The 15453-nt window shown below is 39.6% G+C and overlaps 1 protein-coding gene across 2 annotated transcripts in view; it reads left to right on the plus strand.

Moving 5' to 3' along the window:
* Window positions 1-301: 301 nt before the first annotated feature.
* dnah6 (dynein, axonemal, heavy chain 6) overlaps window positions 302-15453 on the plus strand; it is a 57608-nt gene continuing 42456 nt past the window's right edge. The window contains exons 1-31 of one of the 2 annotated variants that reach the window (XM_042436128.1): window positions 302-430; window positions 774-926; window positions 1052-1128; window positions 1316-1495; window positions 1838-2194; window positions 2342-2476; window positions 2604-2706; window positions 2797-2863; window positions 3183-3369; window positions 3494-3595; window positions 3695-3802; window positions 3919-4008; window positions 4100-4220; window positions 5398-5549; window positions 5926-6078; window positions 6202-6453; window positions 6903-7031; window positions 7190-7303; window positions 7427-7570; window positions 7760-7915; window positions 8607-8657; window positions 9554-9646; window positions 9768-9887; window positions 10271-10451; window positions 10583-10679; window positions 10891-11119; window positions 12078-12242; window positions 12541-12651; window positions 12799-12924; window positions 13056-13211; window positions 13645-13806. In XM_042436128.1, the coding sequence (XP_042292062.1) occupies window positions 857-926; window positions 1052-1128; window positions 1316-1495; window positions 1838-2194; window positions 2342-2476; window positions 2604-2706; window positions 2797-2863; window positions 3183-3369; window positions 3494-3595; window positions 3695-3802; window positions 3919-4008; window positions 4100-4220; window positions 5398-5549; window positions 5926-6078; window positions 6202-6453; window positions 6903-7031; window positions 7190-7303; window positions 7427-7570; window positions 7760-7915; window positions 8607-8657; window positions 9554-9646; window positions 9768-9887; window positions 10271-10451; window positions 10583-10679; window positions 10891-11119; window positions 12078-12242; window positions 12541-12651; window positions 12799-12924; window positions 13056-13211; window positions 13645-13806 (4188 nt within the window). In that variant the 5' untranslated portion in view covers window positions 302-430; window positions 774-856. The remainder of the gene's footprint in view (window positions 431-773; window positions 927-1051; window positions 1129-1315; window positions 1496-1837; window positions 2195-2341; window positions 2477-2603; window positions 2707-2796; window positions 2864-3182; window positions 3370-3493; window positions 3596-3694; window positions 3803-3918; window positions 4009-4099; window positions 4221-5397; window positions 5550-5925; window positions 6079-6201; window positions 6454-6902; window positions 7032-7189; window positions 7304-7426; window positions 7571-7759; window positions 7916-8606; window positions 8658-9553; window positions 9647-9767; window positions 9888-10270; window positions 10452-10582; window positions 10680-10890; window positions 11120-12077; window positions 12243-12540; window positions 12652-12798; window positions 12925-13055; window positions 13212-13644; window positions 13807-15453) is intronic. The other variant, XM_042436135.1, reaches the window with a different exon arrangement.

A 15453-nucleotide genomic window follows, 5' to 3' on the forward strand; every position in this document is an offset into this window, starting at 1 on the left:
CAGAACAAGACGTTGGGATGTCACAAAATTGTGCTTGTAGGTGAACACAAAGAAACCTAACAAGATGAGAGTGAAATCAGCCTTCTAATGTCAAACTCGGCACATACGTCATTCTGCACAGTATAGGTCGAGCATCTAAGTGAGGTTACAATGTGCAAAACATATCTGAGTTTAGGGGGACTTTAATATGAGCTTTTTTTTGGCATTGTCTAAAAGCCAGAGTGCTGTACACGCTTGAGTTCAATCAAATGCACAACCAGCAACGTGACTTTGTTTGGTTGCGCTGCATGCTGGGAAAGCTTTCTGTTGCTAGGAAACTGTAAACCTGAGTTATCGTTCATCAGCAACTCCTATAGCGCTTTATAATTTACACTTGATAGTTTAGTAAAGGAAAATATATTTAAAAGATTTCGGAGCTGAACATTTGATGGTAGGCATGTTTGAATACTAGTAACATTTAGTTACTCATTATTAAGTGAACGCTCACAAATGTTCAGAAAGTTGACACAGTTTGCTAATTTAACCTGCCGTCTGAACAAACGTTAATGAACATTAAGCTAACGTTAACTAACGTGGCGTTACCCAGTCAACGTAAGCTAACTTTAATTTTAATTTCACAATTGCTTGTAGCGCAACATTCCGTATGTATGTGTGGGAAATTGAAGCTGCTGTGTGCGGCTAAATTTATCTTAAGACTGCCAATAAAGTTGGTTAATAACTCTGTTGTATTTAAATAGGATAACTAATATTGTTTTTGCCATAATGACCTCTAGCTGTCGTTACTAGCGCTACTTTGTTTGCGTTACTTCCTCCTCTGTCCTGCTGTCCCTCCATTGAGCCTGTGAGGACACCTGCCATGGCTTCTTCATCTCCCGGGGCCTCTCAGCTGAGCCGCGCTGGCCCAAGCAGGGGAAATGAGTCCAGAGGTACTGTAAGGCCTTAGTTATTTTGAAAATGAACTAGTTGTATTTTATGTGTCAGTCACAGCTTAGCCTTGGCTAATAGTATACGTCACATCAGTAAGAAACCTAAATTCCACTTAATGTCCCAGAGCGGCTGCACAAGCCCCCTGAACCACAGAGTTCCACCGTCTTACCAAGACTTCCAGTCCACGTTAAAGACACACAGGTATGACTTTGCAAACTAAGACGTAACTGAGACATTATGAAACAAAATAAACATTTAAAATGAACACTTAATTTAGTATTTGTGTTTGTATTTGTCTATCAATTTATGTAATCCTTGGCTCACTCTTAATGTTATTACATAATATACTATAGACAGGGACTATTGTAGATGTCACTTTTGTCCCCAGGCTGTGCTGAAGAGACGCATAACCCGGACACAACCCAGTCTCCAGCACTTACAAACCCGTGAGAGGATGTTTTTTCCAGGCTGGTACACTCAGTCAACTCCATCTCAACCAAAAGAGCAGCCACTCAGGCGCCGTGAACAATTACCTGTCCAACTACCTCCACTGAAATCCAGGACCAAGGTCAGTGTCAGGCATGTTCGAGGATAAGCATTACTTAAAATGTACATAGTCTTCCTCTATATAGTTCTTTCTTACATTATACATCTAAAATAAAGGCAATGCCAAGTGACTGAAGGCAGCTTGTAAAAACTGTTGAAAAAATAAAAAATTAATTCTATCAATCAGTTATTTATGTTCAAACTTTTGACCATACACATACAGTACCAGTCAAAAGTTTGGTCACACTTTCTCATTCAAGTGAATGAGAAAATTTTGACTCTTCACATTTGGGACTGTGCCTTTAAGTGAGCTTCCTGCAAGAGGAAAATTATCTTTGCTTGCGTCTCCCCACCACTTTACCAGGATCAGTTGGCCAAGAATGTGACGGTAACCCCGAGTCTCCCCAGATGGCCATTTTCTATTAAGAGTGATGGAAAACTGGATTCTCCCTCCAAAGTTCATATCTATGAATACGCAAAGGATGACTATTTGATGATCAGCAGTGGAGGTGTGGTATCGGTGTGTGGGGATGACTTTGACTATATGACCGCTGAGCGCTGGGAACAGGAGTATGACTACCACTGCAAGCTGCTCCGCATCCCTTTCTTTGCCCGCTACAAAAAGTGGAAACCCTTCTATACCTGGCGCAAAAAAATTCGCTCCAAGAAGATTCATATGGCTAGGGAGACCCTCCGAAAACGGTTGTTCATTGTCAGTCAGGTATGTGATTGCGTGCATAAATTGAGGTCAAGATTTTCTCTCAATCTGTCTTAATGATCTTGAAGATGGAATACCTTACACTGTAACACTTACACAATGATGAGTGTGGATGTTATGGTGTTATTAACTTGTGTCTGTGTCATACAGTCTCTAAGTCCTGCACTGATGGACATCAGAAAAATGTGTTACCAAATTAGTGACACAGGCTTATGCCACATGGAGAAAAAACACACTTACACACTCCAGGAGTTCCAGGACGCCCAGTTAAAAAAACTACAAGAGGTGCAATTGTGTATTCATACAAAAATTGGTCCAGTTAAAGTGAGCTAAAAAGTGTAAAAGTGTACATAAATACATTTTGTGTGCCTCCTCAGAAGCTCTTTGCCTTTATTTATTCATTTTTTGTCAGATATTGAGTGACCTGGAGAAGTTTCAAGACCTGGCAAAGGAGGTGACAGTTTGTGCCTGTCGCAACTACTTGTCAGAATCTCAACCCAAATCTACTAACCCAAGTGCGTACATATTGATTGTATGGACACACTTGAATGCTCATACATAGACCGCAGTTTTAAACGGTTGACAGTACTTTTTGTTTGTCACAGAGGAAAAAAAGGAAATGAGAGTTCTGGCACAGATCAACCAGACTTTCCTCTCTTGCCGCCTCATCTGGTGGGTAGTTTTCTTGTATTCTTTTTTCAGTCATTTCTGTCTGCTTTCCGTCACTATTGGGGAAGAGACATACACCTCCACCCCCCGGTTTTTTAAAATCAATACTCCTTTTTAATGTAAGACATTTTGACATGTCACACTCAGAAAACTAATAAATAAATCATGGCTGAATTCCATTTAGCTTGCCGGAACACTTGAATAGAACAGAGCAGTTGTTAATGTTATTAGTAACACCTGTGCTTTTCCTACTGTGACAAGTCAAAATGTCTATTTATCACATTAACACAGTCCAACCCTTCTGTGTCTCGCACCTACCCAGCTTCATCCGTCTTGTTGACTATTTGGTTGTCAACACTTTGCACACCTTGGTGGTGAATGCAGTGGCCAAACTACTGGCTGTGTTCCAGGAGCAGGTGAGTCGAACACCCAGCCATGCCATTATTCAGAGCTGGGGCCAGCAGCCTGAGACTGCCACTGAAGCTGCTGAGGAAGAGATTGATAAGAAGGTAGGGCATTGTTTCAGTACTATTAAGAATAAAGCCACAGTAATTGTCATATTCACCAAATCAGCTTCTTAATTAGACACAGACCACTGTGTTCAGTTTTTGTTTATGTGTGTGTCTTAATTAGCCTGTGGAGTCAGAAACTACCCGTGGCCAACCTATGTTCACCTCTGAGCTGATGCTGGACACAAATGCATTGACCTACAAACCCTCTGAGGAGAACTTTCAGGTTTTGGAGGATTTATTTATCAACCATTTAACAGCATTCTACAGTTTACTCCTAACCACAATGTGTATGTATTAAACCATGCATTGCTAATTCCAACAGGAGACGGTTGCAGAGATCATTGGGCAATTCCAAGAGACAGTGATGTCAGTTAAGATACTTACAGGAGATCCTGATTTTGATTCAGTGACAGTAATCACAGATTATGAGGTAGTAAAAAAAAAAATCACCACCATAACATGACTTAGTTCACAAATATTAGGATGATGTTGGATTCTAGTCTTAAATTAATTTGTGATATAGCATGTATGTCTGTTAACTTTTAGGAACTGGAAATTGAATATGAAGATAGCCCCAGTGTGGAATCTATCATAGAGAATGATGGCCACCTTCAAAGTATCATCCAAAACATCAAGGTCAGTTTTCACTTTGCATTGTTCTCTATTTTTGGAAGTTGTAATTCGATTATACAGTGTATGTGGAGACCTGACTTGTTTTTCCCTCTAGGAATCACTCCAGTTTGCTTTTGACGCCGCAAAAGTGTACTTGCAAACGTTTGAGCATTTCCGGCTGTTCTATAAGGAGAACGAAAGTCTGGATCTGGATGCACTACGGAAACATGATCATGGTGATTTATCAACATAATTTTTGTAACATCTCCCACTCACAACACAGGTCAATTGAGAACAGTGCTCAAGTGAGTGTGTTTTGCCTCAGGGGGCATTACAATCTGTACAGCAATACAACATCCTCTATCCTTAGACCCTCAAACAGCTGTATTAACCGCTGTATTAGTATGGAAAACATTTTTGACTTTAAACAACAATTGACAAGTTATGATCAAAATGTGATTGCTTGGACCAATATATATATATATATATATATATATATATATATATATATGATATTTTTGTTTTCAAGTAAAAACACCTCTCAGCACTCCATAAAAGACAGACCATATCATTGTATTATATTTTTTAGTCTATAAACTACAGATGACCATGTTCCAAAGCGTATCAGAGGTAGATTGTTTTGTCTGTGCAATATGCAAATCAACTTGCAGAGACATTTCTTTGTGTCAGTTATGTTAAAGTTACATTATGGCATGGCAATGCAGATGAGACTCAAACTTTTTTAGAAATACATCATTGCTGGTTGCATTAAAGTCTTGTTGGAAGCTTTCAGAAAATCAAACCTTACTATACTAGTTTAAAACACTTGAGTTTACTTCAAGTCTTCAATAATCATCTTCAAATATTTCCTTTTTCGCCAAAGGTGTAGTTTTTGTATTGGTATTTTGAAAAAAGGAAGATTTACTTTGACAGTCCATAACTGTCACATCACAGCAAACTGAGGAGAGTTAAATAATTGCAGGAACATTCTCAAAATTTCGAGATATTTTCTCATAATTATGAGATAGTAAATGATAATGGTGAAATACTGAAGTCATAATTACGAGACTAAGCATCCATTTTTTTCTGCAGTGCACTTCCGTATCACTGTGCCTTATTTGTTCAGGAAACTAACAATACTTTGCATTTGCACAGTACACATATATTTATAAATATGTACAGTATAAATCTGTATACATTTTAGTAGTTTTTTTCTCTATGTCGTGCAGGAGTAGCACATAAGTTCTTCCATGCCTTTCTGTTGTTTAATAAGAGCTTGGTCACAAAGAGGAAAATAAAACACAAAAGATGAACATAAGTAAAGATACAGAATTTGTAATTAATGGGTAAAGCATGCAAAATTACAGGTATGGCTGTTTTAGACTGATGCACATTGACTACTTTGTTTCACAGGTTTGGCCTTTTTTGGAAGATCATTGGAGTTGTACCACAGTGAGCATAACAAGGCCGTAGCCATCCAGCAGAAGAGACACCTGGGCTTACTGCTTGTTGACAAAACACAGCTCAAAGAGAAGCTTGTGTCTTCCCCACTCTGCTGTCTGGAGGTCAGGACAAGCCTCTACACTCAACACATACTGTACACACAGACATATGACTTATTTCCACAAAAATGTACAGTAATACATCACTGCATTCAAAATAGTTGAAAATATTTTTTAACATTAAACTATCTCTGGAACTGAATTGGAACTTCTACTGGTTTTGTATTTATGAAGAGTTTTTGGTTTTTGAACCCAAGGGAACGGTGAGGGCTTTTCTATGCAAATTAAACCTCACAGAAATTAATAAGGTCCAGTGCCACATTGAGTGATACGTTTGTAAGAAATAGTCTCTAAGAACTAAGAAATATCAAGTGAACACTACAGTAAAATTGTCAGAGAGAAGAAGGAATAATTGCTCTGCTATGAATCTCTGTTTCAGGTCATCAATGAGATGCTCACCCAGCTGGCTAAGAGGAAGCTAGATGCTGTCATTGCAGAGACTTCTGAAGCCCAGTTTAAACTGGAGTTCAGTCCCTCTACTACAACTGAGTTAGCCAACTTCCTCACATTCCTGGATGAAATTCAGGAGAGAGTAAGATCTTCATGTTTAGCTGTTTTTATAACCTTCTTCTACTCCTTTCCTCTCCACCTTTTTCTATCCGACTCTTTTATACTACACCATACTCTCCCTCTTTCTTTCTCTCTCTCTCACCAGATTATAGTGCTAGAGGAGGAGCAGGAGACAGTATGTCAAATGTACAATTTGATCAACCAGTACTCAGTTCCCACACCACCCGAGGATGTTGTGGTTTTCGCCACCTTGCAACCTTCTATTAACTCACTGCACAACATCATCGACGGGGCAGTGGCAGAGAGGGACGCCAGCATGGACAAGTTTTGCAGCTCCCTGCACAAGGACATAAAGCGGCTGAATCATGAGGTCACAAAAATCAAGCTTAAGGCACAGGTATGTAGAGAAGTTTCATAAATGTTTGAATTTCTTAATGCAGGTTAATGGAAAGGGTCCTATATTTGGTTTTATTTATAACCTAAAAATACATGGTGTGGATGGGATTCCAGGGTGTTTTTCATGCTCTGATGAAGACACAGTGGAGTTGAAACGTTTGTCTTTTTGCACAATTAAAGGCTGCAAATTAATCAGTGTGCTCCAGTCCCTTCTATTTTTGAAGTCTGCTGTCCTCGAATTGAGAAGCACCTGATTCAGCTGATTTTTGCTGGAAGATGCATAGAGAACCTTGTTTCAATTAGGGTCCTATATTTGGTTTTACTTATAACCTAAAAATACATGGTGTGGATGGGATTCCAGGGTGTTTTTCATGCTGAGTCTTGTTACTTAACCAGTAAAATGTCCATGTGAAGTGTCTGCTCCATTTTAACCTGCCTTTTCATGTGTAGGATCCACAAATCCTAGACATCAATGCAGATACCTCCAAAGTGCGTCTGCTGTTGGGGGAGATCCAGATTTCTGTGGATGAGCTGCAGGCCCAGGCCTCCGCCTACACATCCTACCAGAAGAAATTCAAGGTGATCCGGAATTCCAAAATAATTCTCCTTAAAAAATCACGAGTCGTAACATTATTTTTATGAGGGAAACTTGAGTCAGGAAAAGTGATCTTCACCAACCAACAAGCTAGTCAGCAAAACCCAAACTATTTTTTCCCTTGATCTCCTGATCATTAAAGGCGGAGGTGACCAAGTTTGATGCCCTGGAGGAGTTAACTGCAGAGTTTAGGCTGAAGCAGCTACTGTGGGACTCTCTAGAGGAATGGGACTCTTTACAAGATGGATGGCGGCAGGTGAGGTGCACTCAATGTATTCCATATATAGACCTGAACATGTTTATAATGCAAAGAAACATTTAAACAGCTCTTCCTTTCTTCTAAATTTGACTGAGTTAACCTATTTTCACACATCCCCAGAGCACACTTGAGCAACTGGATCTGGAGCAGTTAAGCTCACAGGTCAACAAATACAGCAAGTACGTCAACCAGCTGGAGAAGGGCCTGCCACGTAATAATGTAGTGCCAAGCCTTAAGGACAAGGTGGAAATCATGAAGCAGAGGGTGAGTAGGACGAAGTGTTCAAGGGTAATGACTTACATTAATGTGTGTGGTATAAATAACAACATTACAAAGATCTCTTTTTGAAATAATGGCACATTAAATATTGACCGCAAGCATGTGCTGGTGATTGAGCCACTTGATTCTTGACTACAGCTTTGTGATTCTATCTAATCATATGTTTTCTTTCAGCTACCTGTGATCACCGATCTGCGTAACCCATGTATGAAGCCAGAGCATTGGAACACCGTGGAGTCTGTTGTGGGGAACTCCCTGAATGCGGAGCAACTTACTGTGGCTGTTTTGGAGGAGCTCAACATCTTCTCCTATGGCGCGGAGATACAGGAGGTAACACATAAATATAGATACTCTAAGAGTTTCTCTTGCTCTTGTTAGACTTTGTTTACTGCTATTATGTCGGTAGTATGTACAACTACTTACCATAAGCTAATCTAACTTACTACTTTGCACTAAACTAATAATTTTTTGTATTTTGATGTCAGATCAAGAATAGAAGTATGCAAGTGAACAGAAACAGACAACTGGGTATTGATTGATAGATTCAAGTATCTCACACCATATTGTGTTAAACCCATATGAGTCATATGAAAAATCATGATGTTAAAATTCAAAAGGAGAATATTTCAGATGGTCCAATTTACCTAACACTATGTAGCACAATTTTGCTAAAACAAAAATCTCATTAAAAAGGCAACTCAACTCAAAACCTTCATGCAACCAAAACAAAATCAGGATTGTTTAAGAATTTTTTACAAATAGAAGCCTCCTTTAGGTCATCGTACATCAGGCAATAAAATACAAAATGAAATTCATCATCAGCAACACCAAGATGACAAAAAAACTCAAATGCTGTTCTTTGGGAATGCCTTTATATCTGTGTACCTCAGTTACCAAGGATAAGGTACCAGTTCTTAACTGTGCACACAAGGACCCATGTCTTCTAGATTATTTTTAATATATGGATTTGTGTAGAGATCTTTCATTTGAATGTAGGACTAACACAATCCTTGACTTTCAGGTGTCAGGACAGGCTTCAGGAGAGGCATCAGTGGAGAACATTATTACAAAGGTGTGTGAAACAGGGGCTATTTATGAATATGTATACAAATATAATATTTTCATATGCTTACTGGAGAAATCCTACCATCCCATCTGTTGAATGTGAGCTGCTTTTAATCATGCCACTGTACCCATATATACCAATTTTATGACCTCTTTAAATACTGCTATGTCTACCTTTTAAGATTTAGCATATGGCACCTACTCCTTGTTTTAGAAGCAAACACTCAGAAATGCAAGATGGTTCTATGAGTAAATGGTACTACATTTTGTTCTCAAGCTGAAACAGCACAACCAGTATAATATTGTGTAAAATCCCCATTTTTGTGAATCTACACACAGGGCATAAAATGAAGTGGGTGTGGTGCTTTTCATGTTTTTATGCTGGTGGCATTTAGTGTGCCCATGGTGGGTGGGAACATGGTGGGATTCTGAGTAATACATTATTAGTGAATATTTTAGAGGCCAGCATTAATTACAGTCAATTAAAATCAGTTCCTCTGATCTGCTGTAAAAGCAATGCCCTCTCCACCATATAAGACTGACAGTTATTTAATGAAGAAGAGAGCTCAGACAGGCTTCTTGCAAGAGGATGGTGTTTTTTAATCATTAATAATGAACGGTATGGTTCAATTTAAAATCATAATAATTTACACAATAGCCACATCTGCACTGACGATTAACATTGTGGTACAATAGATACAGTAGAATACATGTACAAATATACATAAACCTTAGTGATTAGTAAGATTGTACTCAGACTTGAGTTAAACATGTGTACAGAAGTGTGCACACTGGTATTCGGACCTCAGACTTGATGACTGAAGCAGCACTTAGACAGCTTTTAGTGTAGAGGGTAGAGTTGTACATGCTGTTTGACCCCTGCCCTCTCAATGAGCTGTGCAGGTGGAGGAGGTGTGGAAGACCACAGAGTTCACCGTGCTGTCTCATGGTGACTCCAAAGAAGTCTTCATCTTGGGAGGCACAGATGATATCCAGGTAGTATACACACACACACACACACACACACACACACACACACACACACAGTCACACACAGTCTGTTTCAGTATATTTAACTGTGTTTGTTCATGTGTTTCCATGTTTGTTTACTGTGAAGGTGCTCCTGGATGACAGTATTATCAATGTAAGCACAGCGGCATCTTCTCGCTACATAGCTCCCATCAAATTCAGAGTGGAAAAACTACTGAGACAGCTGACACTGTTCAACCAAACACTGGTAAAGCCCTTGAATACAATACAATAGTATAGAACAGAATGAAATGTGTAATGGCTATAAGTGATTCTCCTCTAGATATTACAAGATTGTGTGTCTTGCCAAATTCAGTTTCACTTTGGATTTGGCCTCAAATGTTACACAGTAGCTCTCCCTAGTGGCTGCAAATAGGAAGTCAAGGTACATGCAAAATAATTTTCATGCATGTGAAAAAAAATGACATAAGAGAAAGAGTGAAATTAAACTTTTTTGTCACATTTAATTGTCACATTTTAGACTGCAGTTTCTTCATCTTATGAAATACCTCTACCTTTTTAATTCACCCTCCCCTCACATTGTTCCTCCTTCCTTCTCTCTCTCTCTTCTTTTTCTACATTCCTTTCCAGGATGAGTGGCTTACGTGCCAAAGGAACTGGCTATACCTAGAAAGTATCTTCTTGGCTCAAGACATCAAGAGGCAGCTCCCTGCTGAGTCCAAGATGTTTCTTAAAGTGGATAAGTCCTGGAAGGAGATCATGGCTAAGGTCAATAAGATGCCCAATGCCTTTAAAGCAGCCACACAGCCCGGTAGGTGCCTTTACAGCATGCATAGAAAAAACAGAGATAGACAGACAGCAGACAGATACACACCCATGCACTCACTCTCAGACAAACACATTGTTGCACAGCCTATAACCCCCTACTTTTATCCTACACAGATCTATTGGAGACCTTTCAGAAAAACAACGTTCTTTTGGATGAGATTCAAAAGTGTCTGGAAGCGTATCTGGAGTCCAAGAGAGTTATCTTTCCCAGGTATACACATGCTTGGTTTGTTACATATTAGAGGTAGTAGTACTCTTTGTGTACAAAGGTAAAATATGAGATATATTTATACATATTTACACATGTATTAAACAATTTTCTTTGTTACCATAGGCATCTCCTCTCAGTAAGCAGAGTAATAAACACTGTGGCTGATGTGTAGTGTTGAATACTCTGATATCCATCCTTTATCACCTCGCAGGTTCTACTTCTTATCCAATGATGAGCTGCTAAAGATCTTGGCCCAGACAAGAAACCCCCAGGCAGTGCAGCCCCACCTTAGGAAGTGTTTTGATGCCATCACACACCTAGAGTTTGCTTTGCTGCCCGAACAGTCATCCGGTGCTGCAGGAACTGCGCTGGATGCTGGAGAACAGGAGACAGTTTACAGCAAAGACATCCTGAGTATGGTCTCCCCTGAGGGAGAGAAGGTCAGCTTTAAGTAACTCTAATTCCCTTGGTCATTATTCTCTCTGATTGTGTTCCACCTGTTACTCTCAGTCCTTACTGAGAGTGAGAGTGCGTGAGAAGAAAAAGATATACTGTTACACTGCTGATTACAGAGTTAGCCAGTGGTTGCTTATTTTGCAGCAACCAGTGTCTAACTTGAAGGCCAGCAGGCCTCCACCACATGTATTAAGAGATGCTGAGACATCTAGCTCCAGCAGTATGCTTGCAATAATCACTGCAGCTAGTTCAACTAACAACAGTATAAACAACATCAGTTAACCTTGTCACAGTTGCAGAATATGTAACTTCTCTTTCATGTTATTCTGAAATTTCAGCCATCTTGAATGACATCACCATCTTCCTACTTTGCAACCTTAAGAGTGCTAAAATAAATTCTCTCAAATTATGCAAAAGTAATTAAGGCAACAACTGGACATGCAAAGTTTTGGTTTGCACTGATAACTAAAAAATAATAATGAATGAATTATGTAGTATTGTTTTAGAGACTTATTATTTGTTAAGAATGTTTTGGTTTGCCAGCTGAGGGCTCATGCATCATATCCTCCAGCGCAGGCAGCCTGTGGTTGCTAGCTGTTTTCTGCTCTGGGTGTCTTTATAAAGTCCAGTCTCCCCTCAGTCAATCATTGTGGGATAACTGACATCTCCAGTACTGCAACAAGGATGATAAACCATTTTTGTCTAGTGTCAATTTAGCATGCACTGACTGCTCAGTCACTCACTGTATCAGACAAAAGGCTTGTCAGTTATGACCACGAGGGGTTATTAGTTATCACCCTTGCAGTCTTTTGATCGCACAGGGCAAATCGAGGCTGTAAGAATTGACATGGAGGATTCACAGTAAACCCTTAATAAAAAAGACAATACAGATGTAATCATGTCCTTAAGTGTTAACTCTTGTCCTTCTGTGTGTAAGTGTAGGTAGGTTTGACGAAAGGTCTCAAGGCGCAAGGCAATGTGGAGGATTGGCTTTGCAAGGTGGAGGAGGCTATGTTTTCCTCACTGCGACGTCTCAGCAAGGCTGCCATTGCAGACTACCAAGTTAAGTCGAGGGAGGAATGGGTGGTGGCCGGACATCCATCGCAGGTACTCACACATATGCATGCATTATAAAATAAAGTTAGGGGCCAGCACTTTTTAACACATGTGTTAAGGTTGTATATTACTGCACCTGTGTCAAGGCATCATCAGACATAGTTACCAGTAAATTTCACTGTTACAGATATATTATTCCCTAACAAGAAATTGAGATCTGTTTCCACTATTTCTCTGGTTGCTTGCTTTCTGGAGGTGGCCAATACTTTCAGAGGTGTTGCTCTTGTGCTCCGTAGTCTCTATTTTTAAATAGAGATTTAACATCAGTGTGTGTATGTGTTTCCACCAGGTGGTGCTGACCATCTCACAGATGATGTGGTGCAGGGACATGGATGCCTGCCTGGAGGGAGATCACGACCACTTTGCTGCCTTGCAGGAATTTGAACTCACTAACTTTGATGTAAACTACTGTTCTGCTTCCTTTCTGCTCATTGTGAAGTTAAAATTTAGATTTGACAAAACAAATCTACATTGTTGTGTTTGAAGGACATTCAACTTTTTAACTTCAACTTTGAAAACCAGGAATGCGTGTTTGTGTGTATTCCAGCGGTTGAATTCTCTGGCGGCATTGGTACGAGGCCAGCTACCTACTTTACACCGTAATATCATCACCGCCCTCATCACCATCGACGTCCATGCCAGAGACATTGTCACAGATCTTGTCCGGCAGAAGGTACAAATAGTGCAAACACACACAAACCTCGCTTAGAGTGATAGTTGTAGGTTTTGACTGGGGGATTTTCAGGTGATCAGAGAAAAATTAAAACCCTTAAAACACTAAGTAACTTCAGCCTTCCTTTTCAGGTGGACTCCAGGATGAACTTCGAATGGCAGAGACAGCTACGCTACTACTGGGACCTTGACCTGGACAACTGTATAGCCACAATGGCTCTGTCCACTTATATTTATGGCTATGAGTACCTGGGAGCCTGCCCAAGGCTGGTCATCACACCTCTTACGGTATCACAGAATATAGATTTTAGCTTGCATATGCACATGCACACACACACAGACATACCTATACATGCCTTACCCTGACCCATCCTGTATTTAATCCCTGAGTAACACACAAACCTTTTTTTGAAAGTAATGTCTGTGAAATCAAACTAGAAACACAATCCCCCCAATGGTAGATATTCATAAACACTGTTTGTTCATTTAGATTGCTCATAAACCCACAGTCGATTCCCAGACTGCAAGTATAGACAAAACAAAAAGACAAGACACAAGCTACCAAACCAATAAAGAGGGTTTTAGTGTTTTAGAAGCCTGTAGAGTGTGTTTCCTGCAGTAGCCAGAAATGAAAACGAAACACAGAATATCATGTCGGTTTTGTTCAAACAATCATTTCTTTCCTCCTGTTGTGTATCTCTCACCTTGCCTTGATGAGCAGGACCGTTGCTACTTGTGTCTGATGGGGGCTCTCCAGCTGGACCTGGGAGGAGCTCCAGCTGGGCCTGCTGGGACAGGAAAAACAGAGACCACCAAAGACTTGGCTAAGGCCTTGGCCATCCAGTGTGTGGTCTTCAACTGCTCTGATGGACTTGACTACAAGGTCAGCCATGACTAACTGCATTTATCTTTTCTTCTATACTGCTTCTTAATGACTTTATGACTATTCCATTCGTTTTGTTTGCTTTTTTCACTCAGTACCTAATTATTTCTCCATCACCTCTTCACCAACATATGATTCACCTTTTCTTCTTTTGTTAACAATGACTTTCACTACCACTGCATGTGTTTGCTCTCCTTACATTATCTGTAGAGTGCTTCCTAACTCAAACTGTGCCTACTAGGTGGTGCCATTAGATGGCAGTATTGCAAAAGCAGTTAGGTGCTCTTTGCCAGTTAAAGCACTTATAAACTGTACAGTTGTGTGCCATAATGACAGATTTGATCCTTCCTTCTATCTTTTTAAGTATTTTTTTCTGTAACTTCTGAATTCCCAATCAGCAGCTGTTTGATCATCATAAGTCCATTGCATTTGTTGGAAATGTAACAGTGTACTTATAGTTTAATGACCTAAAATGTGCTATTTGCATGTATATTTATATTTATTGGGTTAACAATCAAGTAAACTCCAAACAAAAGGGGTGCGTCAGCAAAAATCAAAGCACAGGATTGGAATCTGCTATCAGTCCTATTTTGATTGACAGTTCTTTAAATCTAAGTCATTCATTTTGTTTTACATCAGTCAGTTTCATCAGCTATGATCAGATGACAAATGTGATGATATTTCATCCACAAGTAATAAACTATTATTATATACAATAATTTATCTGTATTCTTTAAGCCCTAAAACTAGAAATAGGGCTATAACCTTGGGATACACTGTGCATTTCAAGTTAATGTTAAATAGTGCATTGTCTTGCAGTGCAGTGAAGTTGGGGTCAGTACAGCTGAAATCACACACGGACAGCTGGAAAGCCATTCTCCTCGTGCCTGCCGTGGTTCATTATTGGTAGCAGACACCTGAAGTGCATTAGAGTGAGACGGGGCTTTGATTTAGCCAGGGTGGAATGTGATTTCATGTGTAAAACTTTGTTCAGATCTGGCTCCACTGAAGCTTAGCACTTGCAAAACACAGAATTAAATGTTTTACTGAAACATTGAACCACTTTTTTTCTCATTAATAACTTTGAATAGGAGTATTTATGTCACCCGGAAGTGGTGCAAGTAACACAGAACCTACAATAATATGTCTCTGAGGTATGGTGAAATTGACTGATACTACCTTCAGTACTGTATCTCCTCCAGCTTCAGACATACACATTGTTTCACTACACTGTTTCATGTCTGCCTCCTGCTACAAAGGCTTCATACTTAAAGCAACAGACATGGTCTTGTCTTACTTTTTTGTGCTGGAATTCCTGGTGCATCTCCACAATGTACTCAGCCCCAACCAGTGGGAATCTATAATGAATTTAACAAGAAGAAATATGTAATGTAACACTGGTGTTTTTACTAGCATTACAATTTAATGAATGCATGTTGCTTTTGTCCTCTTCTGCAATATTCCTCTGGTCCACTGAGACTTTGCCTTGATGACATATCACATTCTGTTCTCACTCCTCCCTCACGTTCTTTCTCTCTAAGCCGTGTTAATAGCTCGTTTATAGGGGCATATATAAATATACAGCTAAAATAGGCTGGGGAGTTTGCCACTGATAAGTTGAATCAAAATGATATTGTATGTGTAGCA

The sequence above is a fragment of the Thunnus maccoyii genome, chromosome 2 (assembly GCF_910596095.1).
Source record: "Thunnus maccoyii chromosome 2, fThuMac1.1, whole genome shotgun sequence".
Lineage (NCBI taxonomy): Eukaryota > Metazoa > Chordata > Actinopteri > Scombriformes > Scombridae > Thunnus > Thunnus maccoyii.